The sequence below is a fragment of the Podarcis tiliguerta genome (genome assembly GCF_965153285.1).
Source record: "Podarcis tiliguerta genome assembly, chromosome: 7".
Classification (NCBI taxonomy): Eukaryota; Metazoa; Chordata; class Lepidosauria; order Squamata; family Lacertidae; genus Podarcis; species Podarcis tiliguerta.
The window spans coordinates 47,615,461-47,640,665 of NC_139540.1; the positions used below are offsets into that span (position 1 = coordinate 47,615,461).

General features: G+C 42.7%; 2 protein-coding genes and 1 long non-coding RNA gene across 9 annotated transcripts in view; 2 read left to right on the forward strand and 1 right to left on the reverse strand.

Annotated features, from left to right (window-relative positions):
* Window positions 1-2,835: 2,835 nt before the first annotated feature.
* On the forward strand, window positions 2,836-14,993 carry NDUFV2 (NADH:ubiquinone oxidoreductase core subunit V2). The gene is made up of 8 exons (XM_083450234.1): window positions 2,836-3,039; window positions 6,975-7,040; window positions 7,537-7,599; window positions 7,681-7,797; window positions 10,719-10,887; window positions 12,231-12,340; window positions 13,669-13,745; window positions 14,835-14,993. The coding sequence occupies exons 1-8, from the start codon at window positions 2,851-2,853 to the stop codon at window positions 14,926-14,928; spliced, it is 885 nt and encodes a 294-aa protein (XP_083306360.1). The 5' UTR covers window positions 2,836-2,850; the 3' UTR covers window positions 14,929-14,993.
* LOC310681994 lies at window positions 10,549-16,883 on the reverse strand. The gene is made up of 2 exons (XR_014513704.1): window positions 16,794-16,883; window positions 10,549-12,763 (listed from the first exon to the last, which is right to left on the reverse strand). It is a non-coding gene; the product is annotated as an uncharacterized lncRNA (long non-coding RNA).
* ANKRD12 (ankyrin repeat domain 12) overlaps window positions 15,146-25,205 on the forward strand; it is a 53,883-nt gene continuing 43,823 nt past the window's right edge. For 2 of the 7 annotated variants that reach the window (XM_083449992.1, XM_083449994.1), the window contains exon 1: window positions 19,206-19,487. The gene's annotated coding sequence lies outside the window, so the exon portion shown is untranslated. Of the gene's footprint in view, window positions 19,488-19,520; window positions 19,791-25,205 lie in introns of those variants that run through there. The other 5 variants (XM_083449989.1, XM_083449991.1, XM_083449988.1 and 2 more) reach the window with 5 other exon arrangements.

Sequence of the window (25,205 nt, forward strand, 5' to 3'; positions counted from 1 at the left end):
GCGGATCCATTTTGCTTATCCCTGGCAAGATAGTGAAAAGATATTTCGCGTGTCTTTAAGAAGTCACTCAAAATGTCCTCCACTATCTTGCCAGGTATTGGATCTTCCCTATGGATGTCAATGAGTTCATTGACATATTAGTAGGGAAAAGAATGCTTTGCATTTAGCATGTTAAAAATAGATGAAAGCCTCTTAAAGAGCACCTTCTCAAAGTTCTTAATAACAGCGACTCTATAGTCTTTTTGAATGTAGAGAGTGTGCCTGCCCCTAAAATATAATCCTTTCCCCCTTAGACAGTACCAAAATATTTGCACTGAGTTTCTTCTGTAATGGGACATCACTTGGCAGCTAGGTGTTACACTATTAGGGGACGGTTTTTTTTAAACAATTGTGCATTTTATCTCTCCCTAATTTGTGATTGCCATCTAGTTTTTAGGACACTACCCTCCATGGACTGCGTACACAAATTTAAACAAACATCTGAATATGTGATTAAAATCTATACAAATATATGATTATTTGAATCTCTGATGCTCAAGGGTTTATTGTCAGAATTCTATGCACAGGACTGTATGGAGAATTAATTGAGCTTCATGTACGCTGTAAGAGAGTAAGAGAAATATTTTATATATCCAGGAGGTGGCAGCAAGTAACAGCACTATTTTGGATGTTTTCCGGACCTAGAACAAAGCACTCCTCCTCCATCAGAAAATAGAAAACCATTTTAATCTTCTATTAGAGGATACATGATGCTGCTGGAATTTTTCTTATCTATTCATGAAGGGACAGTGGGAAACTCAGTTTTAGTTAATTCCCACAAAAAAGCTGATCTAGTTGATCAGTTACTTGGGTCACAGAGGAGCTTTGTTTGTTATTCTTGTAAGTAGATCTACAACCTGTGTTTCACACCTCTTTATGCCTTTGCCTCTGTCAAAAACCGGAGGTACCACTGTACTGTTTTGGGGGGACAGGAGGCAGACAGATGTGGAGGATTCCCTGGTCCTGAATGGGGTAACTAAAGGACCAGGTACGCAGCCTGGGAGTCATTCTGGACTCACAGCTGTCCATGGAGGTGCAGGTCATTTCTGTGTCCAGGACGGCTGTTTATCAGCTCCATCTGGTACGCAGGGTGAGACCCTACCTGCCCGCGGACTGTCTTGCCAGAGTGCTGCATGCTCTAGTTATCTCTCACTTGGACTACTGCAATGAGCTCTATGTGAGGCTACCTTTGAAGGTGATCCGGAAACTACAACTAATCCAGAATGCGGCAGCTAGACTGGTGACTGGGAGCGGCCGCCGAGACCATATAACACCGGTCTTGAAAGACCTACACTGGCTCCCAGTACGTTTCCGAGCACAATTCAAAGTGTTGGTGCTGACCTTTAAAGCCCTAAATGGCCTCAGTCCAGTATACCTGAAGGAGCGTCTCCACCCCCATCGTTCTGCCTGGACACTGAGGTTCAGTGCTGAGGGCCTTCTGGCGGCTCCCTTGCTGCGAGAAGCCAAGTTACAGGGAACCAGGCAGAGGGCCTTTTTGGTAGTGGCACCCGCCCTGTGGAATGCCCTCCCACCAGATGTCAAAGAGGAAAAACAACTACCAGACTTTTAGAAGACATTTGAAGGCAGCCTTGTTTAGGGAAGCTTTTAATGTTTAATAGGTTATTGTATTTTAATATTCTGTTGGAAGCCGCCCAGAGTGGCTGGGGAAACCCAGCCAGATGGGTGGGGTATAAATAATAAGTTGTTGTCGTTGTTATCTAAATTCTGGTCTCAGTAGGCTACACTTTTTCTAAATTAAGAAGTAGAAGCCTATATCCATACCAGTAACTGTCAAAGTACACCCTGCTGGTGCCAGCTGAGTGACAAGGCCCCTGTAACTGCTGTAAAGTTTTTTGGAATTCATGTGGTTTTCAGAGCAAACAGAGAAAAAACAGGATGAATAGCAATGGATTTAAATTCCAGAAACGGGATATGTATACAAGCAGCTTTTAACAGTAACAACTGATAATGGTGGTAAGCACCACATTTTGTACATGGCATATGATGAGATAGTTCTTCGCTACAAGTAACAGCCACCCACAGCCAAATGCTGCATAGTAGCACCCATTAAAAAATGGTGGTACCAGAGCATGGTGTGGGAATTATGGAATAGGGACAGGAGATAAACTGCATGTTGGATGATCAGATGAGAAAAAAGACAGAACTCCTGTTCATTACCACACTCTAAGTATGTGACCAAACTCCCAACAGCTCTAGGTGAGACCTAGAACTGAGTCAACCTTATCTTGGAGAGGGCAGAGATACAATGACTTTTTCAGCAATATAGTACAGTGCATACTCTTTTTAATGGGCACTACTTTGAAGGCAAGCCATTATTAATTTTAGGACTGGCCCACCCATGAAGCAAGGTGAGGCGACCGCCCCAGGTGGCAGGATCAAATCCACAGGAGCAGCAGATCTGTCCTCCAAGGAATGCATCACCTGCTTTCTGCTGCTGCCACAGTGACACCAACAGCTGTGATGCGCTCCTTGGAGGCACAGCATACAATATATACAGTAAAATAAAATAAAACAGAATAAAATCTGACATGATGACATCTATCATGAAAACTAAGAACCATCGGGTTCGAAAGACCTGGACAAATAAATACATTTACACCTGTGGTCTAAATATAGCTAGTTTTGAAGTTTGGCACATTCTGGCTTAAAAAACACATGTTTTTCCGTTAGCATTCCATAACGCGATCGGGCTGCCTTTCGAAACCCATCGCCTAACTATTTTCCTCCTCCTCCTCCTCCTCGTCTGGACGCGCGTCCACAATCTCCGGCAGGCGGCGGGGTCGCGCGCGCATGCGCAGATCAGCCTGCGGCTCGCACTGCGACTGCGTGCGCGGCGCCGAGCGCGTAGCAGCAGCAGCGTCTCCTCGAGAAGGAGAACTTTTCCATTTGTCTGCCGGCAGCGGCGGCGGCGCCGAGGAGCCGCGGCTGAGCGCCGCCATGTTGCTGTCCGCTCCTTTTCGGGCCGCCTTCGCGCGTTCGGTAAGGAGGGCCGGTGGGGTTGAGGGAAACGCTGCTTCGTCCGGCGCGCTGGTCGGGCGTCCCCGGCAGTGTCGGTGGAGGGCAGTAGCGGCCAAGGGCATGGAGGCGGCCATCGCCTTCCTCGGGGGGAAGGGGAAAGGGAGGAGCTTGATTCGGTTCCTGCCCCGCTCCCGACGAGCCTAGCAGCCTCTGCGGCGGAGAAGCGGAGATGGCGGGAGGGGTGGACAAGGGCTGGGCGGAGGGTTTGGTCGGGAGCGGGGTTGCTTTACGGTCCATGCTTTCCTGGGAATAAGCCTTATAAAAGAAAAATAAACCATACGAGGAGAGGGAATGGGCTGCGGACCGGGGGGAGGCAGGTAGATGGGAAAGGACAAATGCCGCCGCCGTCTTCTTCATCTCCTGAATGCCACCCTCTTTTTTTTTTGGAATGGATGTTCTTCAGCAGGAGCGACCGTAAGGGTTGCGTTACACATTTTTCGCCTGTAACGTGAAGTTAGGTCTTGGGAACGTTCAAACTACTGCAAGTGACAGCGTTAGACCAAACTCCTAATCCTGTCATATCTTGATAAAGTTGTGGATAGAGAATTGGAAGCGCAGGTTGGGTGAGCATATGAGCTCTTTTATCTGCTGGGCCTTTGCACTTGGTTTTGGAGCCTCACAAGTGGTGGGGTCCTAGGAAGCACTTTAAATCGATTCCGGCTTTAGATAGATTCCGTGGCAGGCCCCATTTAAACATGTAGGTCTGTATCTGCCATGCCTGTTTCATCACCGGCACTACCCTCCTTTGTTGTCAGTTTAGTTGCCCAGACCTTCTGCTGCACTGCTTTATCGTTCTTGGTTTTTTCCCTCTGACCACAGACAAAGGTTGCCAAACAGACCAGCAACACAAGCCCTGGGTGAGCCAAATGATGGCAGGAGTCCTGTGTTATACCTAAGAGATAGCTAGTGAATAGAAAGCACAATGACTGGAATTGGTATTCCATAGCAGGGGCTACTGCTGAGATGAACAGCATAAAATATACAATAACTTGGACTGTTGTGCAACTTTGGTTTTTAAGTAAATACATGTTTTTGACAGGAGGGTGATGAGAGAAGAGTACAATGTGTATTTCTGAGCATGGAAAAGGAGTTCCCTAATTGCAGGCAAAAAGGGATTGAAAACAGTTATAGAAATTGCCACAAGAGCATTGAGACAGTTGCAAGATTGATGAATTTCCAGTGCATTTTGAATATATTTTTAATCAAAGGAACAGTCTCGTTCCTTTTTAAAGAGTTACTTTAAATAGTAGAGTTTGCATACAACTTTCTTTAGCTGTTTTCATGAAGCATATTAATATTTGTATGTGCATACAAATTTCTGTATATAAATGAATAATATAGGTCAGTAGAGCATGAAACTCTTAATCCCAGGGTTGTGAGTTTGAGCCCCACGTTCGGCGAAAGATTCTTGCATTGCAGGTTGATCCCTGTGGCCGCTTCCAACACTACAATTCTATGATTCTAGGATTATACTTTAATAAGAAAACATTCCATTTAATTTAAATTTAAAATTTGTTTTGGCACCAGTCACGTAAGAGCCCTGATGGATCAGATCAAAGGCTTGTCTAGTTCAGCATCCTTTTCCCCACAATGGACAGCCAAATGCCAATGGAAAGCAGGACCCCAAGGCAATCGCCGTCCCTAACAAGTGGTATTCAGAGGCATATTGTCTCTGAACTAGGCAAATAGCCATCATAAGTAGTAGCCATTGATAGTCTTATTTCAATCATTTGTCTAATTCCCTTTTAAAGTAATTAAATTGGAGTTAACATGTCACTACATCATGTGGTAGTGAATACCACAGTTTGAACTATGTGCCGTTTGAAGAATTACTGTATTTTTCGCCCTATAGGACGCACCGTCCCATAAGGCGCACCTAGTTTTTTGGGGGGGAAATAAAGGAAAAAAATTATTTTCCCCCCAGGCGCGGGGTTGGGGAAGCCCGAGCTTCCCCCGACCCCAGCCCCCAAACAGGCAGCTCTCTGCAAGCCGTGGGAGCCCAGTGCTGGCTCCCGCTGCTAGCGGAGAGGTCCGCGAAGCCTGGACGCGCTGAGCTCAGCGCGCGCAGGCTTCGGCATGCAGGCACCTCTCCGCCAGCAGCGGGAGCGCTCCCGCTGCTAGCGGAGAGGTCCGCGAAGCCTGGGCGCGCTGAGCTCAGCGCGCGCAGGCTTCCGCATGCAGGCACCTCTCCGCCAGCAGCGGGAGCGCTCCCGCTGCTAGCGGAGAGGTCCGCGAAGCCTGGGCGCGCTGAGCTCAGCGCGCGCAGGCTTCCGCATGCAGGCACCTCTCCGCCAGCAGCGGGAGCGCTCCCGCTGCTAGCGGAGAGGTCCGCGAAGCCTGGGCGCGCTGAGCTCAGCGCGCGCAGGCTTCGGCATGCAGGCACCTCTCCGCCAGCAGCGGGAGCGCTCCCGCTGCTAGCGGAGAGGTCCGCGAAGCCTGGGCGCGCTGAGCTCAGCGCGCGCAGGCTTCGGCATGCAGGCACCTCTCCGCCAGCAGCGGGAGCGCTCCCGCTGCTAGCGGAGAGGTCCGCGAAGCCTGGGCGCGCTGAGCTCAGCACGCGCAGGCTTCAGCATGCAGGCACCTCTCCGCCAGCAGCGGGAGCGCTCCTGCTGTTTGCGGAGAGGTCCGCGAAGCCTGCATTCGCCCCATAGGACGCACCCAGATTTCCCCTTCATTTTTGGAGGGGAAAAAGTGCGTCCTATAGGGCGAAAAATACGGTAATCTCTGCACAAACAGTAGTTTTTAGATGAGCAACAGATTCTGGTGCCCCTGCAGAAAAAAAATTGATTGCCTATTTGTTTCTAAACACTTGTGGTTTTTTACCTCCTGCAACTAAGTTTGTGGGAGGCAGGGTTGGAATACGGATGTAGCTATTTTTAGCCCGTGTTTATCGTCCCTTCTCTAAAGTTAGGCAGCAGTTTAGGGAAGTGTTCTGTTATCTCACAGCGATGCACCATGCTGTTCAAATGCATACAACTGCTGTTCCTTCTCGTTTGTAAACTTGAAAAGGTATATCAACACACACCTCAATTCTTGCAGCAGTGTGCTACCAGACTATTTCTCAAGACAACCGCTAGGAGAGAGTATATAGTGGCAAATAGGTATTCCAAGATAAATTCAGGTTCATTTTGGTTGCTTAGCCAGAAGCCTGAAGATAGCTTCTTATTAAGTTCTATGTTTGGCAATAGCTGTACAGTAATGGGCATTGATAATCTGTTCATATTAGTTATTGTACACTTGCTTCATTATCTTTGCATGGTAAAATTGCCTCTTGCCCAAGACCTGCCCAAGCATATACTGTACTTCTTTTCCTGTTTCCTTCTCTATGACCTCTTAGCACATTGATTTGCAATATTTTCCTACTACTGCACTTTATTTGGGTATTGTTTATAGTAATTTCAGTGATTCAAGTAATGTGCCTTCTTTAGTGCTGCAGCACACTTTGGTAGTTTTCTATGAAGCAGACCACTTAGTTGTTAGATAAGCATGCTGTTAGATCAGAATTACTGGAGGAGTAATCAAGTATATTGGTGTGAGACAGTGGATTAATATAATGGCTGAGGGCAATAAAGCTTCGAAAACTGATGCACAAGCAAACTTTACTGTGGTTTTGTAGTTCCTGTGGAAAAGAAGTATTTGAGGCGGTTCTCATAGGAGGGTCACAGGCAGGCTAAAATCATGCCCATCATCTTTTGCTCTGAGCTTCCAGTTGGTACCGCCATCATGAATTATATAAGTTGTTTAGGAGCAGAAGGGATGGGCAGACACAAAACTTTTTTCAGGTGGGTTAAATATTGGTTTCTCTGGTATTCCCTGCTTTTTTTTCAATGTGGTGCTGTATATGTAAGATGTAACTTTAAAACAGATGCTTACCTTCTATAAAATGTGCTTTGTAGGTGGCACAGATTCGCTCTCTTCATGCAACAGCTGTACGCAATGGTGGTGGTGGAGCTTTGTTTGTGGTAAGCAATTTGTATGTACAACTAAAGCAGATGTAACTGAAAATTGAGAAATGTGGTTTTTATTGTCTTTTTTATCACTTGTCCTCCACAGTAATATCACAATCCATTTTTCTCAGCAAATGTAAGACTACATTGATAATATCTCTCCTTTTTATATTAATGAAGATGAGATTTTATTGAGAGAGAATGTATTTGAGTAACTCCATATGAGTTCAAAAGCTTTAATTATTTCTGTTTATTTGGGTGTTGGAATAATGCATCTGTTCTGCAGTAATGGTGGTACTGTTAACCTGGAAGTTAACCTGTTTCAGCAGGAACTTTTCATGGGTCATAATTGTAACTTTGATACCGTTGTTGCTTTATAGATTGTACAAACTGGTGCTTCTATTTGGCTTTATTTCAAAGACTCGTATCTACATTTTCACTCAACGGTACAGTAGAACCTCTGCTTTATATTGTAAATATGTGTAATTGTTTCATTATTTTGTTTGTACAGCACAGAGATACTCCTGAAAACAACCCAAATACTCAGTTTGATTTCACACCTGAAAACTATAAGGTATGTCATGATACTTGATAGACTGTATCTTTACAGAAAACTGATTTTTTTTGCTATTGTAATGCTTATTTTCTTTAACAGCGAATAGAGGCAATAGTAAGCAACTATCCAGAGGGACACAAATCTGGAGCAGTGATGTCAGTCCTGGATTTAGCCCAAAGACAGCATGGATGGCTACCTATATCAGCGATGAATAAGGTACTTCATTATTTCAGGAGGCAGACCCTCCATGGTTTAGATATTTTCAAACACATTCTTAGATATAATGATCAACAAAAAGATATGGCAGTGTTTGAGAAGCTTATATTGAAGTTCATCAGTTATTGTTAAATTATGGTACAGAGGAGGAACAGGTCAAGGAATACATTTTCAAGTGGGCTCAAAATATTGGTGAAAATGTTCTGATGAAAGTGTAGGAAAAGCTTCGGCCATTGGTTTGTAAGTTTTTGTTAAATATGGGAACAAGCAAGAACCGTTTTACAATCATACCTCGGGATAAATACGCTTTAGGTTGAGTGCTTTCTGGTTGCGTTCTGTGGCAACCGGAAGTAACGGAGCGCGTTACTTTCAGGTTTCACCGCTCACGCATGCGTAGACGGTCAAAATGATGTTGCGCGCATGCGCGGAAGCGGCAAAACGCGACCTGCGCACGTGCAGACATGCTATTACGTCTTACGTTATGTTCAGGATGCGAATGGGGCTCCAGAACGGATCCCATTTGCATCCCATGGTACCACTGTATATGCATGGCCCCAATGGTATATTACTCTTGCAAAACTACATAAAATAGTAATTACCCAGACACCTTCTGCAAATACCAAAAAGAGGAGGGTGGTTTTATCCTCTTTGGTGGGAATGCGACTGGGCAAAAAAATGTTTGAGAATGATTAAAGACCAAAAGAATAGGTTTCTGGTATACAGAGTTCTGCTACAAGTTGTTGTTGTTGTTGTTTAATTACTTGGATGTGTCAGTAAAACATGACATTTGGAAATGGGTGCTTATTAGCTGCATCCAGAATCCCATACAAAGGGAACTGGAGCTCCATCAACATCCAGTCCATCACAGACTGGTACAACAGATGTTGGGGAATATATCCTGGTAGCTAAGCTATCGTATTTACAGTGAGGGGGGAAAGTATTTGATCTCCTGCTAAATTTGCCCGTTTGCCCTCTGATGAAGAAATGACCGGTCCATAATCTTAGTGGTAGGTTTATTGTAGCTGTGAAAGACAGAATAACAACAGGAAAACCCCAGAAACCCAGAAGACAAAAGTCAGAGATTGATGTGTAGATTAAGAGAACAGAATATCAGATAGGCCAACTTTTGGCTTATATAGCTTGCCTATATTCAATATTTCACTAAGGCAGGTTTTTTGTGGATATTAGTTAAGGGTTTAAAAATGTTTTGAGTGTGAGACCTGAGTTTGAGTTTACAGTTGTTTGAGCATGAGAGTTGATCTGTTTAATCATTTGCTTATGTGATTATTGGTCTTGAGTTAAGGAATATTGTACATGATTTCTTAAGGCCCTTTGGAATGTCCCTGTTGTTTATTTGATCAGTTGTATGTATGTATGTATGTATGTATGTATGTAATCATTATTGTGTATTTTTGCATATGAATCATGGATAACACTGTTTATAATAGTTGGTTAGTCTTGTACAAAATGTAAAGGACATTATGTGAAAGAAGCTATACCAGTGTAAGTAGTAAAGGTAAAGGTACCCCTGCCCGTACGAGCCAGTCTTGACAGACTCTAGGGTTGTGCGCTCATCTCACTCTATAGGCCGGGAGCCAGCGCTGTCCGCAGACACTTCCGGGTCACGTGGCCAGCGTGACAAAGTTTCCACACGGAAACGCCGTTTACCTTCCCGCTAGTAAGCGGTCCCTATTTATCTACTTGCACCCAGGAGTGCTTTCGAACTGCTAGGTTGGCAGGCGCTGGGACCGAACAACGGGAGCGCACCCCGCCGTGAGGATTCGAACCGCCGGCCATGCGATTGGCAAGTCCTAGGCACTGAGGTTTTACCCACAGCGCCACCCGCGTCCCTAAAGGTAAAGGTAAAGGTACCCCTGCCCGTACGGGCCAGTCTTGACAGACTCTAGGGTTGTGCGCCCATCTCACTCAAGAGGCCGGGGGCCAGCGCTGTCCGGAGACACTTCCGGGTCACGTGGCCAGCGTGACATCGCTGCTCTGGCGAGCCAGAGCCGCACACGGAAACGCCGTTTACCTTCCCGCTAATAAACGGTTCCTATTTATCTGCTTGCACCCGGGAGTGCTTTCGAACTGCTAGGTTGGCAGGCGCTGGGACCAAACAACGGGAGCACACCCCGCCGTGGGGATTCGAATCGCCGACCTTTCGATCGGCAAACCCTAGGCACTGAGGCTTTTACCTACAGCGCCACCCGCGTCCCTAGTAGTTATTAAAAGCTTTACTGTCTATAGTGTGGATTTTTAATAAAGTTGTGTCATGAAGAAATCTTCTAAAAGACTTCTGTATCTGAATAAAAGTGCACTGACTGTTCCTATCCAACTACGTTCCTGATGTACTATATGCAGGTCAGGGGTAGTGCACTCATAGGTATACTAAAAGACAGAATAGGACAACAGGGATGTGGTTTTTTTGGTGCTGCTTTGAATTATGTGGTAGAACATTTTCTAGTCTGTAAATAGTTTTGATAGTCTGTAAAATGGTTTTGAATAGTCTCAAATCTAGCACTTTAAAATATTTGTTGATAATTTCTACCAGTGAGTTCATGGGATTAAATCATGGCCTGTGGATCTACTATTGTTGTTGGACTCAAATTCCATCATTCGTACCCCAAAGGCTCTCCTAGCTGGGGCTGATGGTAACTGTAGACTGGGTCATGGACTATATTAACAATAACACCTTGTTAATAATTATTAACAATAAACCTTGTTAATAATCCATCTTGGAAGAACAAACGCTTGAAAAAAATGCACATTTACTATCACATTTTGTGGGGAAAAATTGTTGGTTAAGAAATACAAGGATTCATATCATCGCTGGCATTATAATTGCTTTTCAAAATGTTGGTGTTAGTTGAAACTGCTCATTTTATGTCCTGAAAAAATAAAACAGTCTTTTATTGTTACAGGTTGCTGAGATTCTAGACATACCTCCCATGAGAGTTTATGAAGTAGCAACCTTTTATACAATGTATAATCGTAAACCCGTTGGGAAATACCATATTCAGATCTGCACCACTACGCCTTGCATGCTGTGTGACTCGGATAGCATATTAGAAGCCATTCAGAAGAAGCTTGGTAAGATATATAGCTTACTTCTCTTATGTGGGGTTCTTCATTTACATTGTACTACCTTTTACAGAGGATTTGGTAAGGCTCCAGAACACTTTTAATGTATAGTCATTTTCTCTGCTACTACACCTTTTTCTTCCTGGAAATGAAAGTAAAGAAAGTGTTTGGAATCAATCTAAAATGTGAAAACCTCATCACTTCAAATAACAGTGTTTTAAACTGATACTGAACACACTTTAAATGAGAGCATAGGAGCAGGCCTGCTTAACAGCAGTGATAATTATCTGCATAACCGTAGGCCCACATTAAAAGTAGAAATTGTATGCCCTTCTCTTCTGGGGACTTCAGTCTGTTCTGAATAACAGGTTATACAGTATATACAACTTGAAGTTTCAGGAAATGCTGAAAAAAGGAGGTAAACGTAAAAATTAAGGGAGCCTACTGTTTTCAACAGCCCCTCTCCTAATTTGCTTTAAAATGGCTGTGGCTATTTTAATGCTATAGTTTCTATAGCTTGGATCTTTGTCCATGTCTGACCAGACATCATCTCTCACTCTACCACACCTTGGTCAGTAACCTTTTGAATGTTATGAGACAAGTACAACCTTTATGGATCTGTTCAACAACGGAGAGAAACATTAAGTTTTCACATCCTGACACTTCACTAAATATATTACAGTGGTGGAGGTGTAGCTGTCATCCTGGCAGGATGCCACTGCCACACAGGCATTCATATAATGCAGCCAACTGCTTTCAGTTTTATAAGGTCTAAAACAGCTATAATGTTAAATATTAGTCCTTATTCAACAGTGCATGCACTATAAAACTAGATTCTCCAGCCTGCTCTAACAGCCAGATCTTTATAGTCTTGCAAGTTTGAATGCAACCCCTGCTGCTAGATCAGGCTGGGAATCACACAGAGAGCACCTGTTTGCACACGATTCCCAACTAAACAGACACAATCTATGCATTTTGTCCTTGTTTATATTTAAGGAAATTACAGACATACATCATTTTATTTGTATTCCTCCTTTCCATAGTTCAAACCATGCTCAAGGTGGCTTACAACATGAAAAAATACATAATTACAAACAACAAAAGTGGTCATAAACAATAAACATACAACAAAATTAAACAATTTCCACATAAATCCTAATAAGATCTAAAACAAATATTTTTTAAAAAAAATATAAATAACAGCAACAGCCTCCCCCTAAACAATACCCCAGCCCAAGAGTGTTCAGCAGCCTCAGCTTTTCTAGCTGGAGTCAGTCAGGGCCCCGGTCTCCCAGGGCAAGTGGGAAAAGGCCTGCAAGGTTCTAATGCTTTGTTTTTGCTTATGTCCCTAGGTATAAAAGTTGGAGAAACAACACCTGATAAACTCTTCACTCTGATTGAAGTGGAATGTTTGGGGGCTTGCGTAAATGCACCAATGGTACAAATAAATGATAACTATTATGTAAGTACAAGTGGGTCCCTCCATCAAAATGTTGCAGTGTATCCATTCGTTGTCTGATCCTGTGGCTTTTGGGGAGATGAATACACAAACACTAGCATCAAAAAAGTAGTCTCTTCCTGGACTTGACTCCAACCTTAATATGAAGTGCAGCTGGTCTGCATGCAAGTTAACAGAACACAAACCTTCCTCTCTGCAAGGTGATCTGAAGTAGCAGTTCATGCAGTGGCTTTTTCTTCCTCCTGAGAAGTATGGAGAATTTTTGACTGGTAATATGAATCGACTTCAGCCCCACCTCTGACCTGCAATATTAATAGTTGTATATGGCAGAGCTGTCATAAGCTTCTCTATCTCTCTCTCTCTCAGCACAGTCCCCAGCCTGCAACAACCCTGCAGGGTTGTTGTAAAATCTTTTATCAGCTCAATCTGCAATGAGAGAAATGGGTATCACTGCAGATTTGCACACACTATTTGCTTCATCCCAATCCTCAAACCTGCACTAGGGTGTAATATCTCTGAACAACTCTGAAGTGTAATAACCACTTGAGCTTGATTTGCGGCATACAGTATGACTTTATTGCAGGGTTGTCATAAGCCCCTCTCTCTTAGCCACAACTTATTCTGTCCTGTACTAGTGAGACACTTAACTAGGTTTGCTTTGGAATTTGCACGGCAAAATAGTCCCCAAAATTGTAACAAAATATGTGGATTAAAATAACTAGGGAGCTCCTGTTCTGATATCCTGGAAGAGGACAGTGCTAGCAGGTTAACTCATTTCACTCCCCTCCCTCCCCCAAACACACCCCACCAGATACTGAGTGTGCTCAGTCCTCAATGAGCTGTTAGAAGAGGGGTTGTCCTGTACCACCCCTTTAAAGTGTACTTCTGCAATACCTCTTGGTGCTTACCATCTGAGTTTACTATTCAGAGTAACCAGATATAACCCAATGTAATCAAACTATGTTTATCCAGTTTAACTTATCCTGTTTTTTCTTTATTTTAATAGTACTAAAAGTTGTTTCCTCACATAAATAAGTTTATTGTTAATTATTTTTATTGGAAATGAGCTAGATTTGAACCAGTTTGTATTCCGTGTTTGCTGTGTGACAGTAGCGTATTGCTGTGAGCATTTGTTCCCATAACCATATTGACAAATTGTAGGATCTACTAGACAGCAGGAAACCTGCCCCACTTAAAAGCTATAATTATGCCTACATTTTTTCAAGAGTTAATAGAATTACCACAGAGTGATACTTTTAGTCCCAAAAAAATGCTATCATACTTTTTTAAATGTCTGGAAATGTTTATATTTTCCTTATTTCACATTTCAGGAAGATCTGACAACAAAAGACATAGAAGACATAATTGATGAACTAAAAGCTGGAAAAGTTCCAAAACCTGGACCAAGGTATTTTATTCATTTGTACCATATAATAAATACTAAGGAAAATTGGGAACAGTAACATTGTATGTAATTAGCATTACATATTCTTTCCACAGCAAGTTGCAAACATATCTATAGATATGGGAAACCAAATATAAACCTTTATTCCAATGATGCTTCAAGTTTATACACTTTAAGGGTCTGTGTCCCAGTTGCCAAAACATTTAATTGAAATAGCTGAATTCACAGCAGTATTGAGTCTTGACCAAACTTCAGAGAGATGGGATTGCTTCTAAATTTAATTGTGTGTTTATTCAAGTGTTTATTTGACAGGCTTACATCTTCACTTCTTTACAATCAGGAGGCTCAAGCTAGTTTTACACTACATAGATTTCAGATCAAGTGCCTTCAGTGGCTATACAGCACTCTAAATAAATCAGATCCACTGATTTGTGGCAATCATTTTGCAAGTTATGGTCAAATTGTGATGCTCTCAGACACGAAATTATTTTTATTTTTGAGAAACAGTATTTGCCGCATCACTTTCTTTTGTTATTTGATTGTATGCTTGCTACAGAGGAAGAATGTTATGCCAGTGAGGTACAGTGCTAGACTAAGACCAGAGAGAACCAGATTCAAATCTCTGCTCAGCCATGTCGCTCACAGGAAGACTGGGCTGGTCCCATATATGCTTAACCTATTTCAGTGGGTTGCTGTGAGAATAATATGGGGGTCCTCAGAAAAACGGCAAGATAAAAATGTAATAAACACACAGTAATTTAACAACTGACGTTTTTTTCCTAACATTCAGCTTGTAAAATTCAACCTATGTCTTTGGTTTACAAGACACAGCCTGATCCTATACTCAGATGTAAGCCCAAGTTACTTCAGTGGAGCTATAAAGTTGAGCATGCAAGAACTACAATTGTGCTTAGAAAGTAGCATGCATACATTGGCTTTTGAACTTGTTTTTAAACTTGCGACTAGGTTCATGTTTTCACAAATATCCAGAACTAAAGAGGTTTGAAGAAAATGAGTCTACTTCTGTTTACCCTTGAAGATGGGTAGTGCAATGGAAGTAATGCATAAGTTAATTGCTCTCTCTTTTTGCAGGAGTGGGCGCTTCTCTTGTGAGCCAGCTGGTGGTCTCACTTCTCTGACAGAACCACCCAAGGGACCTGGTTTTGGAGTTCGGCCAGACCTTTAAGACTATTGTTCTAGCTGTAAGGAACTACTTCAGAAAATAAAATCTGAACTGCATACAGATGAAAACATGAGTTCAGTTGCTTACAGTCTGGTATAATAATTTTACTTTAGTATAGTTACTCACCTGAGATTAAAATTCAAGTTTTATTATTGCTAATATTTATTAATTTTGTTTTATGCAAATGGAAAATGCAAGAATCATCCCCAAACCAGGGCTATTCTAACACAGATAACACAACACTTTATATCATTTTTGCATAAATTTGAAATTAAAATAAGAACAAAATAAAGTCTCTTTAAAAAGCTTTTATTTAATATAGATATTTTTAGGTACATAAATTATATAAATCTAACAAGCAGTCAAAAAAATTGAGTAGAAAGGGGGTGGGGAAAATATGATATTAACAGAGACCAAACTGCTGTGCAAGTGGAATATATACATAGCTAACCTGTGGCCCTCCAGGTATTGTTGAACTTCTACCCTCATCACCCATAGCCAGCAAAAGCCAGTTTCAGGGATAATACGAGTTGTAACCCAGCAGCATCCAGAGGGCCACAATTACCCATCGCTGGCCTTAATAGCCAAAGATAGTTGCACCAGATAGAAGTTTCAGGTACCCACACAGTGTAGGTGATTTTGAAGATATGACTTATCCACTGGGTACACTGAGGGGGACAGATGTTTTCAATGCCATATAATTAACCTCAGGGCTACTAATGCAAAGACCTGTGAATTTAACACAGAATACTGTGTTTAAGGTGTGTGCTTTACAATGTCCTAAAATAATCTGAATGCAAATTGTAATGAAACAAGGGCAAGATTAAACCTAGTTTCTATTTATTGCAAACTGTAATTTTGGGATATCCTCGTAACGTATGAACAGCACTAACATTCAATTTGACAGCACTAACATTCATATAATTCACTATGTCCAATTTGGCAGAATTTAGCAAGATACCAATGTAAATGCAGTTTATTCTATTGAATAAGCATTGAATATTGGTTTTGTGTTGCTGATCTAACAAAAAACTTAAGTTTGATATAAGAACTTACAAATTCTTAAACTCCATAAAGACAGAACTAAGCCCTAAGCCCTAGTTTGCATATTTTCACTTTCATAGTATACAAATTGGGAATCTTTCTAATCCCTGTAGATTAGATTCCTTAGATTCCTTGCCAGTCTTCACTTTAAGTTACCTGAATCTGTTCAGGGTCTATTGTTTAGGTATTCATAACATCTCTCTACTTGTGGTACACTAATTAGATAGCTTAACATGATGTGGAGACCACTCCGTCTCAGCGTAGAAGGTAGATTTTATCGTTACTTCCTGGTCTTTGATTATATTAAAAGTGTTTTGCTAAGAACTATACTTAGGGACACGGGTGGCGCTGTGGTCTAAACCACAGAGCCTAGGGCTTACCTATCGGAAGGTTGGCGGTTCGAGCTCCCGTTGTTCGGTCCCAGCTCCTGCCCACCTAGCAGTTCGAAAGGACGTCAAGTGCAAGTAGATAAATAGGTACTGCTCCGGCGGGAAGGTAAACGGCGTTTCTGTGCGCTGCTCTGGTTCACGAGAAGCGGCTTAGTCATACTAGCCACATGACCCAGAACTGTCTACGGACAAATGCCGGCTCTGTCGGCCTACAGAGCGAGGTGAGCACGCAACCCGAGTCGTCTGCGACTGGACCTTACAGTCAGGGGTACGTTTACCTATACTTCATAACAGTGAGCTGTGAGTTATCAGGCTGTCAACGGGGGATGTTTAATATAAGAAACCAGAACTCAGATAGGGTAATATACTGCGTAATCTGAAGCAGATTTTAATGTACGCTCCTCAAAGTAAAATATTTTGAAATGACTACATTACCATTCCGCCTTTCCTCTCCGAACTTCATTCATGAAGTTCACTTACATGTAGTGAAAAAAACAAAAAAAGTAAGTTTTAACTTTAAATGTGTATGTTATGCAGCTAAACCTACTTAAATTACTAGATACACAGTATACTCTTGAACTAGAATTGCAATCTACGGAGAGAAGTTAGGAGATTATCTTTAGATTCATGATTGCTTCTGCACAATCCTCCCAAAATTTATTTTTAAAGCATCTAAAAGCTGGTCTTGTGAGGTTAGACAGATGTTTCTATTCCTTACAGCAACTGTATTTAATCATGTTTTAGCAGTGGCTGTCACTAACTTGATGGGGGGAAAGTCCAGGACTTAAAACTCTGATACGTATTTGGCATGCGTGGATGGAAAAGCTATAACCAGTTAATTGCCTTTCCAACAAAGTATCACCTTTAATAAACTTTTAATTTAGAACTTTAATATGTTTTAATTTCTGATTTTCACAAATCAAATGGAAATTGTAAATTGTACCTACTATGAACTGCAGAATGTCAATCCCAGAATTTTACGCATCTCGACATGTGCCTTATTGTTGATGCCTTTTATGGGTTTATGCAGTATTAAAGGTCTGTGAAACCGGGCTTGTGCTTATGACAACATCTGTATGTTTGGGAACAGTAGTCTTCTAGTATCCTGATGACAATACACAGTATCCAGTTTGTTTTATAAAACTTCTTATGGCAAATATCTTAGCCTGGTTCAAAATGAACTTGAATATATGAATGTTAAACCAAAGCAGAGAGACTCAAAAAACTAAATCTAATTCTTATGGTCAATTAACCACACCCACTCTGCTTTGTAAATATTGCAAAATTTATTTTTTAAAATAATAAGGATAGAAGACTTGCATCAGACTAAAGCCCCATGTAGTCCAGCTCTGTGTTCACATATTGTTGACCAGATGTTCACGAAGCCCACAAGCATAACCTGAGTGCTACAGCTTTCTCCTCACCTGCAAGTCGCAGCAAATGCCTATTAAAAGGCATGCAGCCTTTTGACAGTGGAGGTAGTACATAGCTATTGAACCTAGTCCTTGATAGCTTCATCACCCATGAATTTATCCAGATCTGTCAACTCCCATCAGGGTGCCGAGCTAAAGCTAACAAACCCCAGTGTGAGTCTACTACATAGAACACAAAGTCTAGTACTATGCGTGACAGCTTTTGATGGTTAATCATATAACCTTACATCATTATAACAAGCCTTGAGCTACAAACTCTTATGAAAGCCACTTTCTTAAGAAATAAAACTCATTCGTCCAGCTGCTTGGTAGTAGTTCTGAGGAGAAGACATCTTGACGAGATCAGGCTCTTGTCACACGAGTTTCTAGGTGTCTGTCTGCGTGTAGGACGTGAAGGGGACTACTCCAGAACGCTATATATCATATTTAAAGTTAATCTAGTATTTTATCAAGTTTGTGTCTCAAATGGGTATAATTGTACCACTAGTTCACGTTTCCAGCTATTTTTCCTAGTCAGAACCAGTGACGTGAATAGTACTACAAGTACTACGCGCTACCCTGCTATACTAAGCTAATACCAACTATCCACTCCCAACCGGTTTGCGTTTCCAACGCGGAGCTACCTCGTCATATCGCTTACTGAGACCACACACCACAAAAAACGGTCACAGCGGCTGCACGCTCTGCAGTGGTGGGGAGGCTAATTCAGTTCTCGTGCAACGTGAACCGGTGCTCTTTGCAGAAGCCCTTGTTCCCCACGCGTTAGCCCCGTGAGACTGTAGTCCTCACAGGGGAGCAAAGCCCTGCGTCCTGCTGTCCCCCCAACCTCCGCGCTTTTATTAGGATGCGGTTGAGCCACACACACACACCAGCCGCGCATGCGCGTTCGATGTTTATGAAAACTCACTGCGCCACCGCCGCCGGAAAGCCCTTCCCTGGGGAAGGGAGTGACCTGTAGGAGTGGCTCCGGGGCGAAGATGCCTCCGTTCGCATTCGGCCCAAGCGAGGAAGCCTAACCCGCGCGTTCCTTCTCTTACCCGTAGCCTGCCTCTTCGGACCACCGCCGCTGGTATTTCCAGAAATTTCCAGCAGCGCCACCCGAGAAGGAAAAACTAGACGACGGTTGCGCATGCGCACCAGGCACTCGCTTTCTGTCTCCGCCCTCTAACCGTGTCAGGGCCCGTTATTCCTTTTATTTTCTCCCTTACATCTGCGTGGTACACTAGGGAGGAAGTAGCATTTCTTATGTGGTATGCCGAGGAATTCTGACAAGAGGGTGATTATGACGTTGGCTCTTACTCTCGTGCCCTCTAAATCCTCCCCCCCCCCCTTTCTCTTTAACGCTCACGGCGGCGGCGCGTGCCTACCCGTTTCTGGTGCCCTTCTGCAGGTCACGTGATCGGCGCTTCAGCCAATCCGCGTGGAAAGTCACAAACCGACATTCTGACGGGCTTGAAAAGCGGAGGGGGTGGGGGGAGAGCGAGCGAGAGGGGCAAGGGAAAGGGGAGCGACTGAGCTGAGGGGAGGGGGCGAGAGGAGAGAAGGGGTGTCGTCAAAACCTGACTCTTGCCGTGGCTTTCGGAGCGGGGTTGAGACTCCAGGCGCCGCTGACCGGCAGGGGGTGGCTGCGGAATTCGGATCTTCTTTAAAGGACGGCGCTTCTTGTAAAGAGCCGCCTCCCTTCCGCTGAGAGAAGGTAAGGAGAGGAAACCACCAGTATCTCCACCGCAGACTCCGCGGGGAGGGGGGGAGGCGGGGAGGGAAGGAGCAACGGCAGTTACGCGAGTGACACCCCCTTTGTAGGACACCCCCACCTTGTAGGTCACCCCCTTTACAGGTGAGGGTGGCAAGGAAGAAAACAACTGCTCTAGAAACGGCTTGGCGCCGCTCTGAAATCCCCCCTCTTCCTTTCCTGGTGTCATATGTACGTGCGTGTCTGTCAAAACTCCCTCCTTTCTGCAAATGGGGCTCTCTTTATGCAGCCTATTCTGTGGCGGAGGTGAGTGTATAGAATATATATGTGCCCCTTTCAGTGGGTGTGGGTGGGTGGGTGTGCGCGCGCACGAGCGCCAGGCAGCCCACCCTAGTCTGTAGCACCCCCTGAACCTCCCCTGTGAGGCGGGAGGGAGCCGCGGTGGGCTTCTTTTTGCTGCTGCCTGTTCCTGCCCTGCTTGCTTTGGGTGTACATTTAAAAAGCAGAGAGAGAGAGCGAGAACACTCCCCCTTTCTTGCGCTGCCTTTCCTCGTAATGGAGGTACTGCAACCTCTTTGCCTACATGGAACACGCACGAGCCCTTTCTGAGGAGATCTCCTGACACACCTTCCTTCGGTGCGTCGTCGTGCCTTCCTTCCTCCCTCGCCGCTCCCCCCCCCCTCCACCCGCTTCTAATACTGTGCACGAGGACTGTCAGCCCGAAGAAGGGGCTCTTTCCACCCGGCAGCCCTTTGGCTCCCTCGATCCCAGCCTGTCACTGTTGTTGCTGCAGCTGGAGCCATGGCTGCCGCTGCTGTCACTGCTTCTCCCTCCTTGTGGGGCTGTTTCTCTGATACGTGGTTTCTCTCGTATTCCCCGCCCCGCGCTGAGGCTTATATTTTTGTGAGTGAGGGCAGGATAATCGCGTTCAGTAATAATAATAATGCTGATAGGACTGAGTTCTTTTGGTCTGCAGCATTGTCAGCCCTTTCTAAAGGGAAGAGGCAGTGGTGAGCTTGTGTGTGTGTGTGTGTGTGTGTGTGTGTGTTAGCGCGCGCCACCCTTTGCGTGTGTTTCGACAGGCTGCTAGGGGGAGAGAAAGCAACAACGAACGTGCAGTAAGTAATTTCTTTTTCAAAAAAAATGGTGCTTCTGGAGCGTAAAGGAAATGCTATTGCCAGTATCATTCTGGTGGCTCATGTTTAAAATTCGTAGAGCAGATGACAGATCTTTTTTTAAAAAAGGTTAGGCTAGTGCAACACGTGTGTAATTCGCTGGGATCATTGAACTTTATGCTTTAAGTTTAGGATACAGCCTCCTGTGCTGAAGATTTTTAGTGCTGTGTCTTTGTTAACTTTTGACACTGCTATTCCTGCTTCAGTGTTTGAAAGTGAAGAGCATAAAAGCCACAGTAGTATTAGTAAGTGTATATTGTATTGAGAGCTTGAAGAGTTTGACTTGGGTGCTGTGTGGCCTTGGACAATCTCTTACCCTACTAGGTACAGTACTAGGGATGAGTGTCTGGTCCAGCTTCTTCCTGTCCACATGCTACTTTATACCACACATACAATTATTACTGGATGCCACATGCAGAAAATAGGTGTAGGTGTGTGCAGCAAATGTTTCATAATTTAAACGGCAATTTAGTATTTTTTAAAAAAGCATAGGCCTCATGCAAGTGAACCAGGATAAATGCTACAAGGGGAGAGCTACCCTCGGTAGCCTCCCATGTTTCCTAGCTTTCCAAGCTTGGACAATATTTTTTCTGTAGTCAAATGCAAACAGGTAGTTCCTGAGCATGAAGCAAAATACACTCACTTCTCTGGGGGACAGAGAAGGGGGGTTCCTTGTATGTAGATCTATGTCACTTAGAACCACCAATTATGTTAACCTCTGGTGATCATAAAGGAGGCAGAGCTGCCCAGATATAAAGTCTTGGCTCAAAGTCTATTTAAAAATATACAGACCATTACTTTCTTCACCTTCTGGTCACCATTCTGAACTCATCATTGAAAACATTATAAATGTTAGTTGCGTCCATAGTTAGAATTTACTTAAATTTCCCCGCGTGTTTTACTGGCCTTATTGAATCTAGCTATAGAAAATATTCAAATTCCTTCTCAAGACACCTTGTTTCTATCTGACCCAGCTTTCTTAACCTTTCTAACATGTTTGCCTGTCCTGTGATGTGCTGCGCTCTTGCTCTTATTTGAACCTGTTCAAATAAGCCTTCCCCTGAATGACTGACCAAAGTTGAAAATAGTTCAAAATTATGGCTCCCTGACACCATATAATGTGGCATTAATACTCTGCGGTTCTTCCTAAAAACAAAGACCTACACATGTAATATGTCCAGTCATTTAATGTCCTTTGTTTATGGATGCACTGTATCTGTTGCTCATCTGAAGCCTTGTTCACTTATTGACTTTTTTCTTTGAACCTTTTGAGAATTTCATATTCTGGATGATTGAAGAAACCTTTAGAGGCTAGCATGTGAAAAGTAGAAATTTAAGTTCTAGAATTAGCTTCCAATTAAAATTAGACAAGTGTTTCATTTTCTTGCTTTTAGCCAGCTACTGAAAATGTCTATATTTAATAGGGCATTCCCCCTAAGTGTGACTCAGCCATTTTATAATGTATACTGAATTTGTGCAATTTGATGTTTTTAAGATCTGTTTTTACATTGCTGTGTGTACTATATGTTCTTTTTTATACCTTTATTGTAGAGTGCTTAAGAAACATTTGTTGGAAGTGGTTTATAAATTCTTAAAGTAAGCAAATAAAAAAATAAGTCTGAGGAGAATTATACTGTGACACAAACTTTTTTTGTATTTTTAAAAAATAACTTGGCCATTAAAAAAAAACATTATCTTGAATAGTTGTAACATTTAAATATTATTTGTGTAATTTTATTTTCAGTTAAAGGCGTGTGTTTGTGTGTGTGTGTGTGAGAGAGAGAGATGGAAATGATTGCACGCCCACTTTTTCCAGTTCCACTGTTTTGGTGCCTAATGATTTTCTGGATCAGTCAAAAGACTGGACCAGTTTTTGGAATGAACTTCTATGTCTGGATCTAGAAATTCCATTATCTTGGAATTCTGTATAGCTACACCAGCTTCCTAGTGATTACCTCATCCCCAGTGTGATATAAATCATCAAGAAAAAGTCTTATTCAATCTTTCATTTAAATAAAATCCCCCCTTTGGAAATTTAGATATTTTCTCCATGCCTGAAACTCGCTGCTGTGATAATCAGATCTCTGACATTCTAGGGGTATAATCTGGAACTTCTGATCAAGCAATTCATGTGCACTGTGTAAAGAAAATATTTAGATCCCTGTGTGGTTCTCTCTTTATGCCTACAAGGATATAAAGCAAGATTGTTCACTTTTCCAGGATGGACAAAAAACTTGATGTTAAAAATGATACTCCTAAATTTATTTATTTATTTAAGTTATTTATATATTGCTTAATCATTAATATTTCTAAGTGGTGTACATAAAAATAAATTATGTATACATTTAACATATTTTGGTTGGTGTTAGATACCTTCTGTAAAACATCTTTATCAAATTTTCTTTTATTGCCTCACAAATAAAAGCTTCCATACCAGGCGCAAGTCTAGCCCCACATTGAACACGTTGCAGTAGTCTAGTCTTAAGCTTGCCAATGCATGAATCACTACAGCCAGGCTATCCTTGTCCAATAATGGCCATAGTTGGTGTACCAGCTGCAGCTGGTGAAAGGCACTCATAACAGCCAGTGCTGCCTGAGCCCTGAGTGACAAAGATGGATCTAGGAGAACTCCCAGACTGTGCACCCATTTTTCCAGACAGAGTTACTCCATCCAGGGCAGGCAAATGACCATTCTCCCAGGCACTGAAATCACCCACCCACTGTGCTTCCTATAATTTTCTTTAACCTGAATATATGACTCTTTTAAAAAATGGAGTTAATTTTATTTGTTTTATTTCACAGCCTTTTTATATTGCTAAACCTTTAAGTGGTTTACAGAAATAAACAAAACTATCAACAAATGACAGTTTTAAAACGGTTATTTAGAAACATTAAAATAATAATAATAATAATAATAATAATTTATACCCTGCCCTCTCCAGCCAAGACCAGGCTCAGGGTGGCTAACAACCGATATAAAAACAAATTGATTGAAATACAACTTAAAAAACAAGATTAAAATACAGCATTAAAACATTAAAATGCAGCCTCATTTCAATGGAAACAAAAATCAAAAACGTTTTTTGGGGGATGAAAACGTGAAGTCTTCACCAAGGCTAACTATCCAGACTGGTCCTACATGGGCCAGAAAAAAGCCAGGGAAGTCCCTAAATAGGAGTTCCATCACAGGAGGAGAAAGGAAAAAAGAAAGAGGGGAAGGGAATCAAATTGATTCCAAGCCAAAGGCCAGGCAGAAGAAAAATAATTGAACAAAACTATTAAAACACATATCAGCTTTCTATATGCCTGGATAGGTTTGCCTAAACTAAGCAGGCGCCAAAAAGAAGTACAAATAAACAGGGAGTTCCAGAATGTATATTCCGCCACCCTAAAATATTGATTTCTTACAAGTGTAGAATGAGTATTATGTAACTGTCAGTTCCACAGATCAAAGTGGTTGAGTGGCTATACAGTGGTATCTCAGATTAAGTACTTAATTTGTTCCGGAGGTCCGTTCTTAACCTGAAACTGTTCTTAACCTGAAGCACCACTTTAGCTAATGGGGCCTCCCGCTGCTGCCACGCCGCCGGAGCACAATTTCTGTTCTCATCCTGAAGCAAAGTTCTTAATCTGAAACACTATTTCTGGGTTAGCGGAGTCTGTAACCTGAAGCGTATGTAACCTGAAGCATATGTAACCTGAGGTACCACTGTATATGGGGTAAGGCGCTTTCACAAGTAAACTGGTCTCAAGCTGTTAACAGCTTTAATTACTAATAGTAACACTTTGAACTTGACCAGTTGACAAATCAGCAGACTTCAGACTAGAGCTGTTGTAAGTTGTCAAGGCCTCATTCCCATCAACAACCTTGCTGCAGCATTCTGAACACTAATTGCAGTTTCCAAATCATGTACAAGGGGAACTTTATGTAGAGTGTGTTACAGTACAGTAATCCAGTCTTGAAGTCACTAGTGCCTGAACTACCATGGTCAAGCTCTCCCTGCTCAGAAATGGATGTTACTAGCCACAAGCAGCTGGAGTAGGAGAGGACAGTGGGTGAAGAAAGAGCTGCGAGTGGAGGAGGGCCCTTTTCCTATTTGGGAAACTCAGCAAACCTGCTGCACCTGGGTGTGGAGAGTGCAGTTGAATGGGACACAGCTGTGGGCAGCTTGAGGAAGTACAATCCACCTTGGGCCTGCCCTTAAAATGCAAGTCTAGAGGTGATGTCTAGAGTGATGTCCACTGATTCCAGGATCTTGTCTCACTGTGAGACTTTTGTAGGTGAGCTGAGAGTTTGTTGGACCCTGGGTGAGAACCCAGAGGCTGGGAGGGAGGGTGTGCCAGAAGGAAAATGAATATATTTGTATTGATGTAACTTTTTATATGTAACTGTATTTCTGTAATATTTTGTTAAAGTTATCTGTATTTCTGTAGTATTTGCTTCCTTTTGTTTGTACACTGTTTAGAGATATTTTTAATATATTAAGCGGCATAGAAACCAATCAATCAAGTGGTAAAAGGCATTTCTTGCCACTAAGGCTACCTG